The 25,098-nt window shown below is 17.9% G+C and overlaps 3 protein-coding genes across 9 annotated transcripts; 1 reads left to right on the top strand and 2 right to left on the bottom strand.

The window, feature by feature from the left end:
- Window positions 1–1,168: 1,168 nt before the first annotated feature.
- On the bottom strand, window positions 1,169–8,010 carry LOC108001418 (eukaryotic translation initiation factor 5A). Of its 4 annotated transcripts, none has more exons than XR_009829901.1 (5): window positions 6,834–8,010; window positions 5,097–5,381; window positions 4,677–4,811; window positions 1,908–3,832; window positions 1,169–1,562 (listed from the first exon to the last, which is right to left on the bottom strand). XR_009829901.1 is itself a non-coding variant. In XM_062075715.1 (5 exons), exons 3-5 carry the CDS (start codon window positions 5,370–5,372, stop codon window positions 3,761–3,763), a joined length of 483 nt encoding a protein of 160 aa, XP_061931699.1. In that variant the 5' UTR covers window positions 5,373–5,381; window positions 6,834–6,926; window positions 7,092–7,183; the 3' UTR covers window positions 1,169–3,760. The 4 variants fall into 4 exon arrangements, 3 of the variants coding, with proteins under 3 accessions (XP_061931699.1, XP_061931698.1, XP_061931701.1); XM_062075715.1 differs by having other exon boundaries at window positions 1,169–3,832; window positions 6,834–6,926; window positions 7,092–7,183; XM_062075714.1 differs by having other exon boundaries at window positions 1,169–3,832.
- A 1,356-nt stretch (window positions 8,011–9,366) lies between these two features.
- On the bottom strand, window positions 9,367–18,565 carry LOC108001415 (uroporphyrinogen decarboxylase). 3 transcript variants are annotated; one of them, XM_017062413.3, is made up of 7 exons: window positions 18,425–18,565; window positions 10,838–11,140; window positions 10,565–10,723; window positions 10,280–10,441; window positions 9,934–10,071; window positions 9,677–9,850; window positions 9,367–9,564 (listed from the first exon to the last, which is right to left on the bottom strand). In XM_017062413.3, exons 2-7 carry the CDS (start codon window positions 11,132–11,134, stop codon window positions 9,424–9,426), a joined length of 1,071 nt encoding a protein of 356 aa, XP_016917902.1. In that variant the 5' UTR covers window positions 11,135–11,140; window positions 18,425–18,565; the 3' UTR covers window positions 9,367–9,423. The 3 variants fall into 3 exon arrangements, with proteins under 3 accessions (XP_016917902.1, XP_061931681.1, XP_061931682.1); XM_062075697.1 differs by lacking the exon at window positions 18,425–18,565 and adding an exon at window positions 11,942–12,167; XM_062075698.1 differs by lacking the exon at window positions 18,425–18,565 and adding an exon at window positions 11,378–11,948.
- Window positions 18,566–18,850: 285 nt separating this feature from the next.
- LOC108001274 (FACT complex subunit Ssrp1) lies at window positions 18,851–25,036 on the top strand. 2 transcript variants are annotated; one of them, XR_009829895.1, is made up of 15 exons: window positions 18,851–18,994; window positions 19,333–19,518; window positions 19,739–19,954; window positions 20,050–20,225; window positions 20,342–20,477; window positions 20,573–20,676; window positions 20,743–20,871; window positions 21,002–21,293; window positions 21,397–21,555; window positions 22,153–22,293; window positions 22,502–22,693; window positions 22,781–22,999; window positions 23,161–23,229; window positions 23,365–24,770; window positions 24,838–25,036. XR_009829895.1 is itself a non-coding variant. In XM_062075695.1 (14 exons), the coding sequence occupies exons 1-14, from the start codon at window positions 18,944–18,946 to the stop codon at window positions 23,482–23,484; spliced, it is 2,190 nt and encodes a 729-aa protein (XP_061931679.1). In that variant the 5' UTR covers window positions 18,851–18,943; the 3' UTR covers window positions 23,485–25,036. The 2 variants fall into 2 exon arrangements, 1 of the variants encoding a protein (XP_061931679.1); XM_062075695.1 differs by having other exon boundaries at window positions 23,365–25,036.
- The last annotated feature ends 62 nt before the right edge of the window (window positions 25,037–25,098 follow it).

The following is a 25,098-nucleotide window of genomic DNA, read 5'->3' as shown; positions in this document are numbered from 1 at the left end:
AAATTAAAGAATAAATAATTGAATATCAATTATTATGTCGAGATTTTGAATAAAATATTAAGAGACATTACGAGTGTCTAAGCTTTATATATATATAAGATATATTTAAAGGTATGTAACATTTTAAATTAATGTTTAATCATTGAAATAATCGATTTTTAATAATATTCATAAATTATATTTATGCTTAAAATTTTTGTTTTCAAATACTTCTAAACAAATTTAGATGCTATTATCTCTTTAAACAATCTTTTTGTATTACTTTATTATTATTTTGAATATATTCATATTTAATATTAATTTATAAAGTATTGTTATGAAGTTTCTGTACATTGTCATAGTTTCATATTTTATAAATTTTTCATTATATACTCAGTTGAATTTGATACAAATATAATTCTATGCAAACATATGAAACCTTCATAATCTTATTTTTTTCGCATTTTTTATGGAATTATTCATTTTTATGTTAATATATAGTTTGTAATGCATGTAGATATAAAGCAAAAAAAAAAAAAAAAAAAAAAGTATAAAATATGTTTTATACTTGTATGAACGTATCTTATTTTTACAACAAATAAATTTTTAAGAAAAAGTTACATATTTACTACACATTCTCGTTCTGTGTTACATCTTTAATATATTTCAATGTATATGTATGTATGTGGTATGTATGCTATATTCATATAAATATGAGCCAAATATATATATATATATATATATATATATATAATGGCACTCGTAATGTTTTCTAAATCATTAATAATTATTAATAATACAAAATATAAGAGTATTAATGTTTTAAAATGTAACAATATTAAAGAGAATATTTGCGAATAGTTGTTCAATAATTTTCTGCCTAAGTACTTAATTTCATTAAGTTTCAAATTATTTTAAATTAAAAAAATTTATTTTTTTAACTTTCAATTTTATAAAATGAAAATTGATTGATTTTGATAGATAATTGAACTTAAACAAAAATGTTACATAATACCTTCGTCATTACGTAGAATTGTTTATTTAATGTTATTAAATTTAATATTCTTATAATTACTATTTCTGGTAATTTTTGTACTAATATTTTTAATACAATAAGTAAACTTTTGAAAAGTAAAATTTTTAAACAATACAAATATAAAATTGTGAAGGAAAATGATAAAAATTTCAATTAAATTTTGATATTTTTAATTAACTTAAATGAGTGTAATATTAAGTTAATTAACAAGATAAAAAAATAGCAAAATTATTAAGATTCAGAGTTTTCATAATATACCATTATGAGAACAAAATATTGTCGAAGGTTGATACAAAAGCACCCATGGCTTTTTTTTCATTTATTTATCCATTTATCTTCCATTGATTTGCGCCGTATAAACAAATGCTCCTGGTATCCATTTATTTTCTATATTTTATGTTTGTGTTTTATTTCGAATTTCATAATTGTGTACTTTCGTATATACTTGTGTATTTTCATATACTTTACCACAGTGTGTATTTGTATATGTATATCCATGTGTAGTATTCGCCTATATACGCCAATGCTGGTTATTTTCTAAAAATATCTATATATTTTTGTATGTTAAGATTTTATCGTATTATAGTTTAATATTTTGCACATTAATTTAATGCGTGCATAATAAAATCAAAGAATAATATTTCAAGAATATTTTTAAATTGACATAATTATATCTTAAGAAATTAGTATATATCTCATATTTGAAATAATTTTTATTAATTGTTTAGATTTTATTTATTAATACATAAATACTAATAACTACTTACCAATTATATATATAGAGTTAATTTAAAAAATAAGATTTTTAGTATTAAAATTATTTTTAAAAATAATATTCTCGAAATATTATTTCACATGTTTAGAAAATTACTAATTTAAATTTGTTGCGTACCTGAAAATTATCTTTATCTTAAAAATTGTTAGAATTCAAATTAACGACCAGCAATGGTGTATAATTAATTAAACCAAATATTGAGAAGCAGAAAAAAAAGATTTCCGTCTCTCATGGTTGAAATACGACCGTGAGGCCGATTGATTCGTTTTATTTCAGTTTCTTTTATCGATTAATTCATTTATCTAGGTCGTCTTAATCTTAAATTATTAGTTTGCTTAGATTATAGTAGCTTAGTTGTTTCTTATCATTCATTGTTTATATTTTTTAAATTTTCTTATATTTTCATAGATGGTATATAATCTTGAAATCGAGTATTCAATGTAACTTAAATGTTACATTATAACTCAAATTTCTAGTCAGAAATCAAAAATTAAGTGCATGAAATTTAAAATTTTAGAACTCAAATTTGAAATTATCCTTAAATTATATGTAAGGAATTTGAGATTCAAACTGAATTCTAAAATTTTGTGTTAGAATTCAAGAGTTTAATATTTATCAAGTTTGAAGTATTGATTCTAATTTGAAAATATCAAAATTTAAAAACTGTTAAATACAAAACGGTATTACAATATGAATTAAATAAAATTCTTAACAGTTATAAGAAATTAAAAAATATTCATTAGATCTATGCAAACAAATTAAATTTTACAATTTTGAATATTCTTTGTAATTAAAATGTAATTTCTTATAATTAAAAATGTAAAATTATATTTTAAATTTTAAGAAACATTTGAATTTTTCATATGAATTTAGAAAGTATATTTTTATATATACTTATAGTAATGATTTTTATCAAATTAAGATTATAAATATATCTCTCTAAAATTTAAAGAATTGAAAATTTAATTTCAAAAAATGAAAATTTCTAAGATTATTCTAAATAAGGATTTTGAAAAAATAATTTCTAGGGATTTTCAGACATGAATATTTTTAACAATATGTCAATAGCATAGAATTCTAACAAAGATTATAATGATATAAAAAACCGAAACAAGATAATTCTAGATTAAATTGGATTTTCTAAAACATATAATTTTAATAAAAAAAGTGACAAACTTGAATTGAAAAAAGAAACAGAATTCTAATAAATATAGGATATCGTAAGAATAGAGTTCTAATATAATTGGAATTCTACATGTGAATAGAATTGAAATTTGAATATAACAAAAAATTTAAAAAATCAAACTTGTATGAAGATGCTCCAGTTGAAGTATATATAGAACAAAGGAATTATTGTAAGGAAATAAAAATTTTGAAAATATTGAAATCTTCAATAAAATCATATTTTGAATAAAATTATATATTATTGAAAAGTAACTGGAATTCCAATATAAATAGAATTCTAATCATGTTGAAATTTTTTAAATCAAATCAAGATGAAATAGTTCTTTTTCGAAATTTCTCACTATCAAAACTGCTTTTTAATTCCAATATTTTAAGCCGCCAAAAACATCCATTTTTCAAGTTTAAGCTGATACTGTTTCTTGGTTTATTCTCTTTTTATTCATTTTTTTATTTTTTTTATTTTTATATTTATTTCATTATTTGTAATCCCCTCCTCCTTCACACTTGTTTTTAATTACTCAACTATATATGCTAACGCACATTTTTCTCTTCCTTTCAGTTTTTTAAATTGTATTCTGGCTCTTTGTCTTTCCTTGTCATTTCTTTCCCCTTCTTATTCTTTTCTCAAGTGATTCTCACTTTTTCCTCTCTATTTGTTGTTGGTAATAAGTTCTTATATTAACCACTGATCATCTTGTATTGTATCTTAGGTTTCTCTTAATAATATGTTAACTGAATGTTTTGTTTTTTCTTTAATGTGATGGTGGAGTCTGGACTGAACACAATTATTTATCGATGGCAGTGTTAGTTTTAATGGCGATTACGACTTCTTCACCACATGCCTTCAGCACAGTGCACTGAAAGAATAAAAATTTATATTTTATTTTTCATTTTTTTTATTAATATAAACATAAATTTTTATTCATTACAATTATAAAAATATTAAATTATTAAATATAAAAAAATTTATAATAAAAAGATTTTTATTATTTTACAATTTTTAATAAAATTCTATTATAATTTCATAATTTGATTGGATATATTTCTTTTACAATATAATTTTAAATAATCACTTAAAATTTGTGTGATAATATACAATAAATATTTTGTTAAAGAAAACTTAAATTTATTTTAAAAAATTGAAGGTTTTAAAATCTTTTCCTTTTAAAAAAAATTTTAATAATATGAATAATAAATTGTTTTTAATATCAATTAAAAAATTAAAATTTATAATGAAAAATTATAAATAACAATTAATATTCTAATAATTATATAATTTAATATAAAAATCTAAAATCTAAAAATTTTATAAAAAAAATCTTTAATTAAAAAACAAAATAAATATTTTATATATAATATATATATGTACAAAATATACTGAAATTTAATATACCTTATAATATAAAAAAAATGGAAAAATATAAAAAGTAAATATATATTTTATTAATGAATGTTTTTTTTTATTTTTATCACTTCTATGATAAATTTGCATAGATTTCTATAACTATTTTTGAATTTTTTACTAATTATTATATATATTATATTATTATATATATTATAATGAGTTTTTAAATTTATTACATATTCATTTAATTTAATTCAGATATAATTTTAATATAATTTAATATAATTTAAGTTATATTATCTCAAAAAACATTTTAAAAAAAGCTATTATTCATTTAGAAAACTAAAAATACTCACAAGAAGTTCTTTACCAGCCTCATGATCAGCACGTAATTGAGCACCCAGTTCACCATCAGGAATCTTCAAATCTTCACGGAGTTCTCCATTATCAGCCATTAGGCATAAGTAGCCATCGTCAGATATGTCTGCTAGCTATAAAATAAAAACAATTATGTTACATGTTAAAAAAATTAATGTATCATACAAATAATCAAAAATAAAAATAAACAAAAAAATTTCATATTATTAAAAAAATTCTATATTATTTAAAATAATGAAATAATTCTATAAATAATTATTTCAAAAAATTTCTACTGAAATAGAATATGAAATATAAATAATATATATATATATTATAATAATATATAATAATATAAAATATTCTATATAGAATATTATTCAAATGTAAATTAATTTTATATAACTGTTTTTAAGTACCTGGTAATCTTCTCGTTTAACAAATGGTACGTCCATGTTGTGCGTAGATGGACAAATATCTTCATACTTTTTTGAAGTGAAAATATCAATGCCTACAAGATGTACTTTGGCATGACCATGTTTTCCTGTTTTAGAAGTTGACATCTCTACGATTTTACATGGTCGAGATTTCAACATAACAAACCCATTTTTACGCAAAGCCGAACACTGCATTGGGTATGTTACAGAAGCACCAGAGTCTCCAGTTTCGAAGTGAGTATCTTCTATATCTGCCATTCTGTTATTCTAAAATTACAATTTAAAATAAATTGACAATTGTATTCAAACATTAGATAAAACATAAAAACTGCAAAATAAAATATTTTTATTTTTTTAAAATAAGATATTAATTATATAATTATTTATAAAAAAACTCAAAAATTAATACTTTTTAATAATTCCATTAGATTAAAGTAAATCAATTAAATTTTAATCAATAGAGAAATTACAATAAAAAATATTTCTATATATTTCACTGTTTCAAATTTTAATATTATTTTTATAATACATAATATTTTTCATTGATTTATAATCTTTAACTAAATATATTTAATATGTTATATATACTAAATATATAATATACTATCTTTTTACTAAATATTTTTATATTTAATAATAACATTATATAAAATAACTTTATAAATAAAATATATTATATAAAATTTAATACTTTTATACTCAAAAAGAAAAAACAAAAGAAAAATAAGAAAATTTATAAAAATAAAAAAGAAAAAGATAAAGTTTATTATTATATTTATAAAATAAATTAATAAATTAATTAATTTTGAATAATATATATAAAACTATAATTCATAATATAATATTAAAAAATTAACATTAAAATTTTCTTTTTTGGTAATATTTGTTTGAAAAATCAAAATATTTTGTTTTTAAAACAAGAATTAAAAATTTATTATTATAATTATTATTATTAAATTTTATAATTATTTAAAGATCATTCAAATTTTATAAATGTTAAAAATTAAAAAATGAATAAAATATAATTTATCTTTAAGAAAAAATTTAATTTATGACAAAATATTAATAAAAATTACTAAAATTAATATTTCAAATATAAATATATATATATATATCTGAATTTAAATATCTTTTTAAATTTTTATAAAATATTTGCTACTATATGATATAATATTCCAATATATTTTACGAAAAATTGAAAACTGAAACTATTATAAAATAATGTAATATAAATTTTTAATGAAAACAGAACTACATATCACAATATGCTTTGAAATATTAATATTTAGAATACTAAATGTTTTATTTTTACTTTTTTAAAATAATCACAATGACATATTTAATATATAATAATTTTTTAAATTATAAATAATAAATTTGATAACATATTATAAAAAATTATTTGAAATATTATGATATTATGTTTCATTGTTAGAATGTTTTTAAAATTATAAAAAAATCAAAGATTTTCAAATTATCACAAATAAAAACGAAAAAAAAATTCGAACATTAAATAAATAAATAATTAATTTTAAGAAACATTTATAAAATAAATTTAAAACACAAAATATTTCGAAAAACTTTTCCAAAACTGAAAGAGATATTGAACACGTTGTGCGAGCATAATCTAACCAAAGATTTAACCCGGCTGACAGTTCTCTCAATGTTAAAGCTTCTTTGTGAAAAATTAATTGAACAGTCTTATAAAAGTAGAATTACCTTCGAGTACGAGTTTACTACGGTTTTTTGACCGTTTTCCTTAAGAAGATGGCGCGAAAAGGATTGTATGTAGTTCGTCGTCGAAATTGCCGACTGTCGGAATATATTAAAGAAATCACGGATATAAATTGATCTTAATTACTGTTGTTTTTTATTCTCAAGACTTTTTAATGCACGTTTTACAAACTTGTTCAAGTGATCACAAGTCGATCAGCTAAATTCACCGTGAAAAAGGGAGAACAGACTGGAGATACTCACATGTGATCAAAATGGACACTCTAACCAGAAGATCTGGCTGCGCTTGCGCAAACCGCTAATCGGAGACGGGGGTCACCCGAATAGATTCACGGATTCCGGCTGGGAATATCGTGGGGGTAGAGTTAGATGAGAAATTTCATGTATTGAAAATTTAGTATAATGCGCAAGCGCTATTCTGCATAGTGACTAAAAACTTGGTTAAATTAAATACTATAATTCGTTTAAAAAAACAAACAGATAAATAATCAAATATAATAATAATATAATAATAAATAAATCAAATATATAATAAATATATTATAGTTATTGATTGACGAATTATCGATATTAAAATATTAAAATATAAGATATATTATAAAAAATTATTTATTAAATTGAATTCATTTTTATTTTAAGCTAAATTTTAGAAATATTATAAATTTTTTGGATATTAAAATTTTTTTGTATATTTATCGATTTTAATGCATTTAATTTAAAAATGCTTTAATTGTTGAAATTTAATAATTTAAAAATTATTTACAAAGTTTTGTATTTTTAGGAATATTCATAAGTTACATGCTTCATGTTAAATTTTTATCCAATCCGCTTGAAGAATAGAAGCATTAATGTGTACTAAATTTAAGTTATTTTTCAATCAAAGAATTCCATATAATATAATTACTACTTATAATATATATAGTTATTTATTCAATGAAAACTGTATTATTATAAATATTTGTATAAACAATATATCATAGCCATAATATTATTTTTTTTTCTCGTATCTAGTTTAGTTTTTAAATTAGATTTTAAGTTTGTTTTTATATAAAATGGTAATGATTTAATCTAAATTAATTGTAGATTATAATATAATTTTTTTATTCAAAAAAACTATTTAATTTAGCAATATTGATGCTTTTATTATCCAGATAGCATGAAAAATATAAATATGATAACCAAATTTTTTAATTGTAATTTGAATTTTATGCGCATCCAATCAAATTAAATAAAAATCCAATAATAATCAAATAATATCATATTATAAAAAATTTTTAAAAATTCACATTTTTACTTACACATCAATTATATTATTATATTATATAAAATTCATAATCTCGTTTAATCATTAACTGATTACTGATTGAATAAGTAGAGTTTAGAAATACTGTGTATTATTAATGATTCGAAAAACTTCCCTTAAATTATAAATTCACTTTGATTAATTAATGATCAATATCAATAATTAATGTTAATTAATAATAATATCAGCAATATTATATACAAAATAATTTTTTAACTATTAGATTAATAATTCTAATAATTCTTCTAATAATTAAAATAATTATCTTAAAATTCTGCACGTCAAAATCTATAAAAATATAAAAAATTCAAATAATTTTTGTTCTTTTCTAAAATTTAATCTTGATTTATTTTATTTGAAAAGATTTTAAGTATATTTATAATATTTTTTATAGAAAATATTTTAATATATACAATATAATGAATTCAATTTTGTTTCTCATAGATTTTAATTATATTGTTTTATTTACATCTAATTTGTTTTGTTTGATTTGTTTCATTAAATACAAGCAATATGTAAGGAATTATTTAAATTTTAAATATAAAATAGAAAAAATGATTTTAGTTACATTTAATTTTATAATGATAATAATATATATATATATATATATAATATATATAATATAATATATAATATATAATATAATATAATATAATATATATAATATATATAATATATATATATTATTATCATTATAAAATTGATTTAGAATGATATAATATGATATAATATGATATAATATATATATATTATATATATATTTTTTTTCGTCATATGGTTTTTTATTAATTTAATTTTTGAATTTATTTTATATTATATTTATATTATATTCATCAATATAAAATATTTAAACAAAATAAAAATTCCGCTCAATGATATATATACAATTAAAATTAAAAAGAAAAGAATTCTAAGTGAATTTTTAATTATATAAGATATTTTTTGTTGATATTTCTATTCCATATGCAAAATACATGAAATACAATAAAATATAAATAGTTTCTATATTCATCATAAAATCAATTATCAATATTATTAAACAAATTTTCTATATTCTTCAAAATCGAAAATATTTTAAATATTAAGAATTTTATTATTCAATTTTGTCGATAGATTTCTCATAAAATAAAATCTTCTTAAAGATATGTATATTTTATTTTTAATATAATTACATTAATATAACTATCTAAATATGTTAATTAATATAATAAAATATAAATATATCAACAGTATTTTATTATAAATTTTATAATAAATACACAAATAAATAAATTATATTGAATGAATTCCTTCGATAAAAGCAGTAACTGATGCAATTGGTGTATCTGGTAAAATTCCATGTCCCAAATTTGCTATATATCGAATTTTACCAAATTTCAATGCCATATCTTGTGCACGACTGATTATTTCTTGCTATAGAAAAAGATTGATTAATTTTATAATAAAAATAAATAAAAACTAAAAATAATTATGTACTAATCATTTTAAATTATTATAATTTTATAAATATTATTATATTATAAACCTCAGAACCATATAGTGCACATGGATCAAAATTTCCTTGCAAAATAATTTCAGAACCAAATTTTTTTCTTGCTTCTATAGGATCAATTGTCCAATCTAAACCTAATACTTCATAAGTTTTAGATTTTGCTAACAGTTCCAAGGAATTTATAGTTGCACCTTTAGGAAAAGCAATCTAAAATTTGTTCTATTTTTAGCAATTTAAAATAAAATAAATATATTTATTTATAAATATATTGTAGTATTTATTTTATTTACCATTGGTACTTCAGGAATATTTTCTTTTTTTAGACGCTGTCTGACTTTCTCACTAATTTCTTTTAAATATTTAAATGAATAATTTTCAAATAATTCATCATTAAGGAAATCACTATGACTTTCAAATACTTGCAATAACTAAGAAAAAATTAGTTTATAATGTTTTATTATTAAAAATTAGTTTATAATTAGATTACACAACCTATCATTTATGGAGGTATTATTATATTTTGTTTTATTTTTATATTAACTTATAATGAATATAATTACATATTTTTTATTTTTAAAAATAATAATATATTAAATAATATAAAATTTATGTTAATAAATAAAAAAGAATTAATACCTGTGCTCCAGCTTTTACTTGCATTACAAGATAATCTATTATGACATTTGTAATAAGTTGTAAAAGTTTATGAGACTCATTTGGATATTTATATAACCATTCTCGTGCCCTTATCATTGTTGAACTACCTCCACCTTGGATCATGTAGCTCATTAATGTCCACTAATAATTCACAAATATGAATATTACTAAAAATTTGTTTTACAACATAAAACATAAAGAATTTACAATGATATGGTCTTTTAAAAATCATAATATAAATCATATAAAAATTATTTTACTCACTGCTGCGCCTGTAAATCCAATTAAGGGTACTTTTCCTTCTAGTTTATATCTTGTTAAAGTTATAGCATCTCCTACATATTTTAAATCCTTTTCTACATTTGGTTGAATTAATCTAACCAAATCTGTTGGATCTTTTAATGGTTTGGGTAAAACTGGTCCCTGTATTTTATAATAAAATTTAATTATTATATTTACATTTTTTTTAATAAAAGATTTTTTTGATATAAAATTATAAAAATCTTTTTTTAAATATATATAAATAAAGAAACAAACCATTCCAGGAATCATATCAACAGTTAAACCCATTGCTTGTGGAATAACTAAGATATCAGAAAAGATAATACCAGCATCTAAATCAAATCGTTTTATAGGTTGTAAAGTTACTTCACAAGCTAATGTAGGTGTTTGACAAATAGAGAAAAAATCATATTTTGATCTGATCTCTTGAAATTCTGGAAGATATCTCCCAGCTTGACGCATTATCCATATAGGAATACGTTCTGTAGGTTCTCCTCTTATAGTTTTTAAAATCAGATCATTTTTTAATGGTGGAAATTTTATTTGTGTCATTATTATCTAAAAAAAATATTAATATTTTAAAAAAACTGATTCATATTAATTTGTAGAATTACTTATTACAGATATACATTTGATAAATGATATAAGAAAAACAATTTTTTATATGAAATAAAATTTTATATAAAAAATTTATAAAAATATTTCTAATTAATATATTTTAAATAACTTTTATATTATTTTTATAATATTTTTTCAATAAATATTTTTAAAAAATTATTTCTTTCATATACTTACAAAAAGTATTTAAAAAAATATAAAAACAATAATATAACAATAAGCTTATATGAAATGAATTTTGCACTTTTTAAAATATTTTTTATTTCGAATTTTCTTAAAATTCTTATTTTTAAAATATAAAATTATTAGATATATATATCTATAGAATCTATATATCTATATGTATATATATATATATATATAAAATATGTATATATATATATATATAAAATAGAATATTTTATCTTAAATTCTTTAATAAACTTTTTTGTATCATTTATGTAAATATATTAAAAATGATAATAAAATACTCTAGTATGAATTGCACTTTTACTCTAGACCATGAACATAGTTATAAATCTGTTATTTATAAATTTATTGATTTTTTTGGTACAAAATTTTAAATTATTTTTAAATTTATTTATTTTTATAAAATATTATTGTTTATGCTGATCACTTAACGATAAAAAATTTCATTATATTAAAAAAAATTAAAAAAAATTCATTGCATGATATAAAAATATTCGTTTATCCGTTTTATATTATTCATTCAATACGATACGATACGATGATAAAACGTACATCTACTAAAATTTATTAGAAACTCATTTTAATAAATTTAATTATTATTACATAATTTAATTCATTACAAAGTTACAGATTTATTTATTAAATAAAATTAAGTAAATTCAAGTAAATTCAAAAAGATTATATATATGAAATTTAAAAGTTTAAGAAAAAAATCTGTTATTAAAAATCATTAATAAAATTTTCATTTTTTTCCTAAAAACGCAACCATAATAACTATATATATATATATATATATATATATATATATATTTTTAAATAAATAACATTGAATATAATTTTCGAATTATCTATTAATTTACATTTATAATTTTAATAAATTAACTTTGTTTAAACTTAAAAATCTAAAGAAATTCCATTTATTTTGGAAAATAAAAAAAGTATTAATTTTTTTTTATAGTTTTCAATATAAAATTTATAAATCTATAAATATAAAATCTAAAAATGCAAGTTTTAATATAAATTGATTTAATGTAAAAATTATTTGTATTTAAAATCAAGTGTTTTTTATCGTATCTTATAGATTAGTATGATCATATTCTATCTTTCTATCTATAATCTGATTGGTTCGCACATGATTCATAATTTAACTTCCATTTATTTTATTTTATTTAAAAATATAATAATTGATTTTTAAAATTTAATCATTGCTGATATTATCGATCACTATAAATAGTCGAGGAAAAATTCTATCTTAACTAAATAATTTTTAAGATATTATTTATTAGGATTTTTATATTTAATAAGATACATATTTTCATGAAAATTAAATATTTGAAATATACGAATATATACATTTGATTTACGTGTCAAAATGTCCACGAGTTTTGTTTATAATTAATGACTTTATTTACTGGATAACTCAAAGCTATGACATCAAAATAAAATATCAAATACATTAAAAATATTAGATTTTACCTAATACTACCTAATTTTTTATTAAAGTGTAAAATTAAGACTTTCATTTTCCATGCATCGAAAATTAATAAATAACAAAGAAAGGTCAATAATTATTTCTTAAAGTGAAGTTTCCAATTGGATCATTGAAAGAATAAAAGAAAGTAATAGTGGAATTTAAAGAAATAGTGGATTCTTTATAAATAATTTTTAAAAATTTTTATAAATATTTCCTTATAAATAATTTTTCTTGCATAAGAAGTAAATTTATTAAAATTATTTAATTAAAATAAATTTTAAAAAAAGAAATAGTTACAGATTAAATATTATCAACATTTCAAAATTATAATTTTCAAGATATATAGTTAAAAAAAATACACCTAATAGTTAATAATGAAAACAAAAAACGAATACAAACACAGATAAAAAATAAAATAATAAAATTTAAAAATAAACGCAAATGTTTTATTTTATTCATATATTTTAACAAATAATTCGTATAAAAATTTTAATAATTTATTGTTGAATTTATTATTGAAATATTATATTTTTACTTTTTATTATAATTCTTAATTTTTAATAATTAGTGAAGAGAAGAAATAAAACCAAATATTTATGCGCGAGAATTAATAATAAAATATTGTAAAAAAAATTTTTATTAAATTGAAAAAAATATTAGAATTCGCTATAAAAAAAATTAATAATTAGAAATATATTATAATATAATCATGTCAGAAGAAAAAAATTTTGTCTAACAATAACTAAATATAAATACAATTATAAAAACAAATAAATTATAACTAATATAACTAAATATAAAAACAAATTAATATTAACTCTAAATTAAATGTATCACAATTAGTAAATGAAATTAATAAATTTAAATAATAATATATTGATAAAAACAATTTATTAAATTTTATAAAAAGAAAAGTACAATGGCAAAATTAATAGCAGAAAGCTTTTTATTTTTAAGATTAATAATAAATAATAATAAAGTGATTAAAGTTCATAAAAAAATTATATTATATTAATTATAATATAAATTTTTAAAATAACATCATGTTTAATGAAATGAAAATTAATTTTTATTTCTAGAGATAAAATGTGTAGCAATAACAAAATAAGATTATAATAAAAATAACGTATGACGATTAACAATATTGGATTTATTATATTATTAGAATTGTTTGTTTTCTCTCAGAAACCATTGTTAAAAATTGTAGATTATGATAAAAAAAAATATAAGTTTTAATAAATTTACATTATATTTATAATAAAACCATTATGTAAACAACAATCATATTATAATTTTTATAAAATATGTTTTTTTATATATATTCTCAATTTTGTAAAAAATAGTATATAATTTTATATTTTTTGTTGAATATAAATAAATGTTTCATTTTATTTAAAATTTTTTTTGTGAATTGTTTGTTAAAATACATGAATAAAATATCAGTCAAAAAAATCTTTGAATATTTTTTACATTTACTATTTATCTATATCAAAATTTCAGATTTTAATAAAAGTATATACATAGAATTATTATATATTGTAATACATAATAGATATATTGTATACATGGATTATATACGAAACATATACATAATGGATTATATATAAAGATTTTTTTATAAAAAATCTTTTTGAGCTGAAATCTTCCTATAAATTTTTAAAATTCTTTTAATTTTTATATTCAATTTGCTTGATTTTTTTTTTACAATATGAAAAATTAAATATTTTTTATTTGAAAAGTTTTGTTTTATCTTGCATTACTACAGAATTATATTTTAAAAAATGAAAAAGTTATTTAAATTTTTATAAGTAATTTTATTTCCTTCAAATAAAATGTTTCTAAATAAAAAAAATAATATATATATATATATATCAAATAAAATGAGATATATATTATCAATTCTACATATTCATAAAAGTCTATTAAAAATAAACAAATTTTTTGAAAAATTAAAAATAAAAAGAAAAATAATTTATAATAAACATTGTGAACATGTAAAATATTTATATATATAGATTATTATATATATAGATAGCAATTTTTTTTAATATAAAGATATTTTCATTAAAAAAATATCAGTTAAAGGAAATGAAATCATATTTAAATCATATTTAAATCATGTTAAAATTTCAATAATTTTTTTCACATTTTTTAATCAAATATAGAAAAAAAGAAAATAAAATATATAATAATGGATTTCTTTATTATAGTATTATAGTATTTCAATTTATTATTACCCTTTTAAATTTTGCTAAGAAAAAGCATTACGAGAAAAATATATTTATTTCATTATTATTATATTATTTATATGTATCTTTTAAACATTTTATATATCAATATTTAAAATATATTCACTTTTGTAATTATAATTTTTTTAATTATATTATGTACTTCCACATCATTTACATTATTTAGTATTCTTTAGTATTATTTCAATCTTTTTTTTATATTTAAATACATTTATATTCAAAGTATTAAAAATACCAAAATGATATTTTCATTATAAGTTTATCTGTTTATATAACTTTATATTTTTTTATAATTTTATATATTTTTTATAAAATTTTATATTTTTTAATAAATTCATAATTTATATTTTAACTTTTATAAATTTATATATATAAATTCATTATATATGTATACATTTGTATTTTATATTTTTATATTTTTTTCTCAAGTTTTAAACTTTATATATTATATATTATATTGTATCATATTTCATTTTTATATTATATATATTATATATATATTATATATTTATATATAATATATATACATATATATATTATATATCACTAAAATACTTTTTTTTTAATTTTTTGCTTATTTTAAGTACCAATGATAATTTTTCTTTTTCTTTCTTTTTCTTTTTATTCTTGCTAGAAATTTCTTTTTCTTCCTTTGCTTTTTGATTTGTTTTATTAAATTCTGTTTGATTTTATTAAAGATTAGATTAGTTGTGATGGACTAATAACTTGACCATTACATTCTTTTGATCTCACATTATTCGATTTTTATTTATAACATCATATCAAATCAATTGTTTATTCCAAACAAATTACAAGTTTTCATACAAGAAAAAAATCAATGTGTTTAATCAATCAAAATAACAAAAAACATTCATAGAAATTCTGCTTATAGAGCACAATTGTGTATTTAACAGAATGATATATTTTTAATAATTTCTATAATACAATTTAACATAAATTAATATTCTATTATCTAGTAATAGAAATCTAAGAGAGAATAAGCTACAATGAGATATATTAAGTTAAGTTGAATCAAGTATACATGTATTTGAGTAATATTAAAGTTGATTTTTTTCAAAAATAAAGCTTCATACAAAAACATTTTATTTTATATTTTTTTTATATAGATTCATCTTCTTTCCTATTATTATATCAATTATTAATTATCAATTATCTTACATAAAAATATCATCTGTATACTTTAGTGTTTTGATTTTTTTAATTTTTTAATATATATAATTATATAATATGTATAAAAATATATATATATATATATATTATTATAATAATAATATATTATAATAATTTTATAATAAATATATAGTAGTAATTTTATATAGTAATTTTTTTATTCTTTTTTTCATAATTTTTTTATATATTTTATTTTTTTTTTACTTAATTTTTTATAAATTTGCAAATGTTTCTACATTTTTTAAAACCATTTTTAATATTTATTATGAAATATTATGAAAATCATAATATTTTTTTCTCCGTTTTCTTATTTTGATTATTGTCCAGTAATTTTCTGTTTAGTTTGATGATTTGTTCCATAATTTTCTTTAAGCAATTTGTAAGGGCTATTGATTGAAGGTTTATTGATTTATTAAATTATTATAATATTATAATATTATAACATCAACATATATTAATATTATTACTAATTTTTTTTATTTTTTGTTGTATTTTTTCAAGAATTTTTCTTATTATGTATCTAAAACTTTTCGATAGTTTAAGTATATCATGTTCTGATGTGAATTTTTTCTTATTTATGATTTTTGATTTGTTTTTGATATGATTTTATGATTGTTTATCATTTACTTCTTTCATCATTCCTATGTACTATCATTCCTATATATTTCTTTTATATTTTTGTTTTATGTTTTGTTTCTTATTTCTTTTTGATTATTGATTGTTTTTCTTTTAAATTTTTTCTATCATTCTTTTTTAATAAATCCTCAGAATTTTTTATATTTTTTTTCTTTATTTCCCTTCTTTTTTTTGAATTAATTGTATTTAAATTATTTATTTAAATTATCTATTATAATCTAGATTCAAAAGTTTTTATCTTTTGTCATGTTATTAATGTTATTAATGTCATGTTATTATTCTTTTTTTTTTCTTTAGTTGTTTCATTTCAAATTGATCCTAATTAGATATTAATTCTTTGATGAATCTTTTTTATTTATTTTTTTTGTTTGAAATTTTTATGAAATAATGAATAAAAAAAATCCTTTCCTTTTATAGATTTTTGATTTTTGCTTTATTAAAAAAATCATTATTCTGATAATTTTTATATATTAATGAATTTATGAATAATTTTATAAAATTTTAATAAATTGTTTTTTTTTGTTTTTCTAAAATTTTTCTTTAAGTTTTGCAATCACACATTCCTAACTTACTATCTTTTTTATAGCTTTTTTTTATCTTTTGTTATGTCCTATATTTTTAGACAAATTTCTTTTCTTTTTGCTTATTCTTTCATTCTTTTTCTTATCTATTTTTATTTCATCTTTATTTATTTTCTCAAACTTGTTTAGGCATTATATTTTTTATTTTACTTTTTTGTAAACCATACTAATTATATTTTTCCTTTTCTTATATATTTTATTTCTATTATTTTTTTATATTATTTGTACTCTCTTGTTAGTTTGTATTAATTTTTGAAAACAAAGCAAAAAATAATAATATGATTGTTTATATTGTTTTATGGTAGAATTAACAGATTAACTTAAAAATATGACTAAAAAATAACAATAATAAATTCATAAATGATCTTTAAAGATCACTTTTTTATATTAATGATTTTCATGATAATTTTTATAATAGTTTTTTATTCATTTTCATTCATTTATATGATTTTAATATGTCATAATATCTGTTCTCGAATATAATATCGAATAAATTTCAACAACTATTCATGTTAGAAATTATAAATTTAAAAATTAAAAAAAATAAAAAAATAAATGATTATAACTTTTTCATAAGGATTTTCTTTGATTTGCTATATAATTTTATTTATGAATTATGGATTTATTTTGTTTTATAAGCATGAATGTTTATTACAATCATTTAAAAAATTAATTATATGGGCGCATAATATTGCAATAATATTATTACAAAATCGATTAATAAAGAAAACTCACGACAATATTATTAGAAAATCATGATTTTTTTTTAATTGATTATGATATAATATTATTATAACAATAAATTTAATATAATATATTAATTTTAATTTTAATTTTCATGAAAAAAATACAATATCATGACTGATTTATATTATCACTGATTTACTGTTATATAAAAACATACCTTTATAATAATATAATCCAAAACTTAATAATACAATAAAATAGAACATCCGTTATTTCTTATACTATCCCTTAATTTCTTAATGTGAGAATATACGCGGTAATTGTGCTGACAAAAAGAACTTTCTTTGAGATCAGTGATTTTATTTAATCTAGAATTTTTAATTATTATATTCAAGATTTAGATTATACATAAATCTCAATTTAATATTTAATAATTAAAAAAATATTAAAAATAAAATAAAAAATAAAATTTGTTTTTTGTAATATATAAAATGTATTTTATTATGTTTTATAGTTTCCATTATTTATCTTTATCGAAAATATTCTAAAATAACGTGATACATATCACAGGAAAAATTTATCTTTAATATATTATTTTATTTTCTTATTTGATATTGTAAAAAAATAATTTAGAACTAATTTAGAATAATTTAGAATTAAGTGTTTGATTTTATAATTAGATGTTTAAGTTATAATTATTAAAAAAAAAAGAAGTTGATATCAAATATTCTCAAAAATGGATTTCTTAGAATATACCGATGTAATTGCAGAAGTTAAAGGAGCTATGGTAAATATAATATAATATTTAAATTTTTATCAATTAATAAAAATATTTTTCAATTTTTGATACATGTATTTTATATTTGTATTTTATAATAATTTTTGTTAACTATATAATTAATTTTTTTTTAAGGTTAGAACTTTAATTTTGAATTAAATATTATATTTAATAATTATTATAATAAAATTTTTAATAATATTGAATATAAATAAAAATACAAGTTTAATAAATATTAAATAATAAAATTTTAATCAAAATATTTGTAATTAGATGTTCAAGTTATAATTATTAAAATTGAAAAGAAGTTGATTTAAAATATTAAATTGTTTAACTTTTTTATATAGACTCCTGGACGATTAAAACTCACAGATCAACATTTGATTTTCAAAAATCAAAAAACAGGAAAAGTTGAACAAATTTCAGCGACAGATATGGAAACGGTAAATTATCAGAAGTTTATTGGTACCTGGGGTCTTAGAATATTTCTTAAAAATGGAACATTACATAGGTTTCGTGGATTTAAAGAAGGTGTAAGTTAAATTTTAGTTAAATTTTTCTTATTTAATATTTTATATATTTTATATATTATATATAATAATATTATATATTTTATATAATTATTATTATATAATATATTATTATTATTATATGTATTATTATTATATATTATATATATAATATATAATTATTATTATATATATTATATAATATTATTATTTATTTATTTATTTAAACAAAATTTATTTTTAGGATCAAGAAAAAATTGCAAAATTCTTTACTCAAAACTATAAAAAAGATATGCTAGAAAAAGAACTTAGTTTAAAAGGTTGGAATTGGGGCACAGCTAGGTTTAATGGTTCTGTATTAAGTTTTGATGTTGGTCATCATACTGCCTTTGAAATTCCATTGTATGATGTATCGCAATGTAACACTGGTAAAAATGAAGTTACATTGGAATTTCATCAGGTATATTTTTATTATATTTTTAATATTTTTATTATATTTATATTTTTTTAAAATGAATAAAGATTTAGTTCATAATATTAAAATTTTTGTAATAGAATGATGACGCTCCTGTAAGTTTAATGGAAATGAGATTTCATATTCCGGTTAGTGATAGTGCAGATCAAGATCCAGTAGAAGCATTTCATCAACAAGTTATGGAAAAAGCATCTGTTATTAGTGTCAGTGGAGATGCCATTGCCATATTTAGAGAAATTCAGTGTCTTACACCTCGGTATGTATTTATATTTAATAAATATGTACATTGAAAATTAATTTTAAAATATGTAAAAAAACATTTAATAGTTATATAGTAAAGATATATATTAAAAAATAAATATTTATTTTTAGTGGTCGTTATGATATAAAAATATTTCAATCATTTTTTCAATTACATGGAAAAACTTTTGATTACAAAATTCCAATGTCAACTGTTTTAAGGCTATTCTTATTACCACATAAAGATAATAGACAAATGTATTTTGTGGCAAGTTTTTAAAAAATCAATTTTATTTTTCTTTATTAATATTTTGTTTTATCTTTATTCATTATTAATATTATTATTATTATTATTATTTTTAGGTCAGTTTAGATCCACCAATTAAACAGGGTCAAACACGTTATCATTATTTAGTATTATTGTTTAATCAAGAAGAAGAAACTTCAATTGAACTACCTTTTTCTGAGTAAGTATCAAAATTTTATTAAACTACATTAATAATATTGTAATATATTTTTTATATATTACATAGAAAAGAACTAAAAGAAAAATATGAGGATAAATTATCAAAAGAATTATCTGGACCAACTTTTGAAGTTTTAGGAAAAGTAATGAAAGTCATTATTAATAGGAAACTTACTGGTCCTGGAAATTTCATTAGGTAAATCTTTTTAAATAAATTATATATATATATATATATATATATATATATATAATATATGTAAGTATGTAAATATGTAGTATGTAAAAATATTTCAATTTATTATAGGATTATTTTTTTTAAATTTTAGCCATTCTGGAACACTTGCAATTAGTTGTTCTTTTAAAGCAGCTGCAGGTTATTTATATCCTTTAGAAAGAGGTTTCATTTATGTTCATAAACCACCAATTCATATTCGTTTTGAAGAAATCGCATCAGTTAATTTTGCCCGTGGTGGAGGTTCTACTAGGTCATTTGATTTTGAAATTGAATTGACTAGTGGTGTTGTTCATACATTTAGTAGTATCGAAAAAGAAGAATATGGGAAACTTTTTGATTTTATTACTTCCAAAAAATTAAGAGTGAAGAATAGAGGCAAGAGTGTAAGCATACATTTTTAATATAAATATAATTTTTTATTAATCTAAGAATTAGATTTTATTTAGATAATTTTATATTAAGATAAATTTTTTATTTTCTCAATAGGATAAATTAAATTATGATAATGATTTTGGAGATAGCGATCAAGAAGATGAACCAGATGCTTATTTAGCAAGAGTTAAAGCTGAAGCAGAAGAAAGAGATGCAGAAGAAAATCAAGATTCTGAAGAAGAATCTACTGATGAAGATTTCAATCCTAATCAAGTATTATTTTATCATAATTTTAGAAAAAGAAAAATATAGGAAACTGTATAAAAATTTACATACAGTATTGCTTGGTTTAAACTATATTCTAATTAAATTTAAACTATATTCCAATCAATTTTTAGAATGATCTTGCGAGAATTTCATTGTTGGTTTCTAAATGACATTCAACTGAGTATAATGTCCTATTATTTATATATATATGTATATACATTTGGAAATAATTAGGAAGTAATTTTTTATGAAAAAGTAAATAAAAAAAAAAAGAAAACTTTTTCATTTAGAATTCCATTTTTATATAAATTATATAATATAAATATTATATTATATTATTTACATATTATTTATATAAATTAAGTTTGAAAATTTCAATGAAATTGATAAATTTGATTGAATATAATTATTAATAAGAGATATTTTAAATATGAAAATAGATAAATGTAAAATAAAATTTTATTGCTATAGTTTTTGTTTTTGAAAAAATCAAGAATCGATGATTTTCGATGAAAAAATAACTTCTAAATGCTATATTTTTTGTTTATTTCCACAAAAAAACTAAAAATTTACACATATTACTTTATGAAATTGATATTTTAGGATGAGAGTGATGTAGCAGAAGAATATGATAGTAATCCAAATAGTTCAGAAAGTGAAAATGATTCAGATGTTTCTGGAAAAAGTCAAAAAAAAGAAAAGAAGGAAAAGAAAGAAAAGAAATCAAAATCCGCTAAAACTGTGGTAAATATTTTATTTTTATTTATATATTTATATTTATATTTATATTTATATTTATATTTTACTTAAATTATTTTTATATTTTTTAAGGAGAAATCTGCAATTTATCTGTAATATATTTATATTATGATAAAATACAAAAAATTATTTATATTAAAGAAATGAACTAAAATGATTTTAGATGATTAATAATATATATTATTTTATTTAGTCAGAAAAACCAAGGAAACCTCGAAAACAAAAAAAAGAAAAGGATACAAATAAACCAAAAAGACCACCAACTGCATTTATGATGTGGTTAAACAGTGCTCGAGAAAGGATTAAAGCTGAAAATCCTGGAATTGCAGTTACAGAAATTGCAAAAAAGGGTGGAGAAATGTGGAGAGAACTTAAAGATAAATCTGTAAGATTAAATTTATTAATTTATTTGTGCATATTTTTCTATATATAAATCAGTTTATATATGAATAATTATTTAAAATGCATATAGGAATGGGAACAAAAAGCAGCAAAAGCAAAGAAAGATTATTCTGCATCAATGAAAGAATATGAAGCTAGTGCAAGTGGTCAGAAAGATAAAAAAGAAAAGGGAGAAAAGAAAAAAAAAGAAAACAAAAAAGAATCTCCTAACAAGCTTATGTCAGGAACCAGTTTTAAAAGTAAAGAATATATTAGTGATGATGAGAGCAGTAGCGATGAGGACAATAAGGTAAATTAATGATTGAAAAATAAATTTATAAACATTTTATAAATTATTTACTTATTTATTAATAAATATAATTTATTTATTAATAAATTATAAACAATTTATATGAAATCAATTTATAAACATTATATTAGTCATATTATTTTGATTAAATATTTTTATAGAAATCAGAAAAGAAAGGATCGGATGAAGATAGTGATAAAGAAAAAAAAAAAGGAGATAAGCGTACTGCGGTAATTTCATTATTTGTATTATAATAAATTATTTTTATTTTAATTAAGATTGCTATATATTTTGTAATTTTTATATGTATAAATACTTATATGTACTTTTTTTTATATTCGATTATATGTGATTTTATTATATAGGAAGATGATGATAAAAAAGTGAAGAAAGGAAAGAAAGAACAATCTGATGAAGGTAGTGATGATGAACCTATTGAAAGTACTCCACCTTCTAGCGAAGCAGAATTTAAAGATAGTGATTAATTAATTATATTTTGTAATTTTTCTTTTAATTTTTTTCTATATACAAGTACATATTTTTTTAAAAATATTAAAATGTGTTCTAAAATAATATACTGAATATTTATAGTTGACTATTCATTTATGTAAATTCTTTTTAATGTGTTTAGAATATTATAATATACAAACGAGATGTTAAAAAGAAAGAGTATAAAATTTTAAAAGTTAATAATATTTATCAAGAACAAAAAAGAACATTCTGTATTTTTTATTAACAAACATTCGATATTGTGAATAATTTTCTTTGTGGCACATTGAATGTAAATAGAAAAATTTAGAAAAACATTAAAATTAAAATTTTAATATAATTATTATTAATATTAATTAATATTAATAGAAGTTATTTCATAGATAATAGTAAACAAAATTACCAAAGATAAAAATTGTCAGAGTTATGTATAAAATGCATATTAACTATTTTTATGTTCGAGTAATAAAAAAATGTGAATTGACTTGAAAATAACAGTTTTTTACGTTTAATATCAAATAAATTAAAAATTTGCATTTCTATAAAATGATATTCTAAGTTAATGTTCTTTCTGAGTTAATGTTCTTTTAAATTTCTCTATATTCAATATGTTGTAAAGAAATTCATTTACAATATCAAATTCATCAATAAATATAAAAATAAAAATAAATTTTATATCGAAAGATCAATTGTATCTATATTGATTAGATATTTTTTGCTTCTTATGATTATTGTAAGTTCTTAAAATTGGACGTTTTTTTTTAATTCTTTATAATATAATAATAGCCAGTTGCCAGTTGTATAGAAAAAAGTTGTTTAGAATCTTGTTGTATACAATATATTTAAAAATCTTTGAAATCGAAGTGAAAATTTATTTTTTTTACAAGTTCATCATATACATATTTATTATTACACATTTAATTTATAATTATATAAAAATGTTTTTAGTAAACACATAAGAATATGTCTTTTTTAGTAACAAAGAAGTAACTTTAAAAAATATTTACAAATTTTAAATATGAGTTTTAAAAATATTTAATTCATGACATTAAGTATTTTAATATAAGATATAGGATAAATAAATAATATTAGAAAATACTGCATCAAAATTTATGAATTTATACTTCTTTCGAATATATTGAATTAGAATTCTAATTAGCATCTAATTAGCATTTTTTTTAGTATTATTAAATCAGTCAGAATGTAGTGTCAGATTCTAAAAATCTAGAACAGAATTGCTCTTTGAGAATTGAGGAAAAAATTATTAATATAAGTAGCGACGGTAATGTAGCTAGAAATAAGTAATATATTTCTTTAAAAAGGAATTTTTATGGCTGATCTTGTTACAGATTTATAAGGATTTAGAAAACTGAAAATGTGGATTGATAGCTTATGGATTCATTCTACTTATCGGAATATGCAGGAGATATTCAAAATACAATATTATAAAATATAAATTAAATTTTATTGTTTGATATTTTTATTTATAAAATTATTTTGAAATTTATAAAAAAATTTCATATTTAATTAAATGTTTGATCAATTAAATGATTTTTTTCTGTGCAATTTTCCGCTAGTTACGAAGTTCTGCTAGTTAACTCTTTCTAATT

The sequence above is a fragment of the Apis cerana genome, linkage group LG5 (assembly GCF_029169275.1).
Source record: "Apis cerana isolate GH-2021 linkage group LG5, AcerK_1.0, whole genome shotgun sequence".
NCBI classification, from domain to species: Eukaryota; Metazoa; Arthropoda; class Insecta; order Hymenoptera; family Apidae; genus Apis; species Apis cerana.
The sequence above is the reverse complement of the archived record's forward strand: the minus strand, read 5'-3'. Positions and strand labels throughout refer to the sequence as shown.

What these genes read in the sequence shown, in the direction of transcription:
- LOC108001418 (XM_062075714.1), bottom strand. Translation starts at nt 5,372, where the DNA reads ATGGCAGATATAGAAGATACTCACTTCGAAACTGGAGACTCTGGTGCT. An exon ending in TTAAACGAGAAGATTACCAG is followed by an intron (nt 4,812 to 5,096) that starts GTACTTAAAAAC and finishes TTTATTTTATAG; the next exon opens with CTAGCAGACATATCTGACGA. An exon ending in AGGCTGGTAAAGAACTTCTT is followed by an intron (nt 3,833 to 4,676) that starts GTGAGTATTTTT and finishes TTATTCTTTCAG; the next exon opens with TGCACTGTGCTGAAGGCATG.
- LOC108001415 (XM_017062413.3), bottom strand. Translation starts at nt 11,134, where the DNA reads ATGACACAAATAAAATTTCCACCATTAAAAAATGATCTGATTTTAAAA. An exon ending in TTGGATTTACAGGCGCAGCA is followed by an intron (nt 10,442 to 10,564) that starts GTGAGTAAAATA and finishes GTGAATTATTAG; the next exon opens with TGGACATTAATGAGCTACAT. An exon ending in ATATTCCTGAAGTACCAATG is followed by an intron (nt 9,851 to 9,933) that starts GTAAATAAAATA and finishes AACAAATTTTAG; the next exon opens with ATTGCTTTTCCTAAAGGTGC.
- LOC108001274 (XM_062075695.1), top strand. Translation starts at nt 18,944, where the DNA reads ATGGATTTCTTAGAATATACCGATGTAATTGCAGAAGTTAAAGGAGCT. An exon ending in ATTGAACTACCTTTTTCTGA is followed by an intron (nt 20,677 to 20,742) that starts GTAAGTATCAAA and finishes TATATTACATAG; the next exon opens with AAAAGAACTAAAAGAAAAAT. An exon ending in AAGATTTCAATCCTAATCAA is followed by an intron (nt 21,556 to 22,152) that starts GTATTATTTTAT and finishes TTGATATTTTAG; the next exon opens with GATGAGAGTGATGTAGCAGA.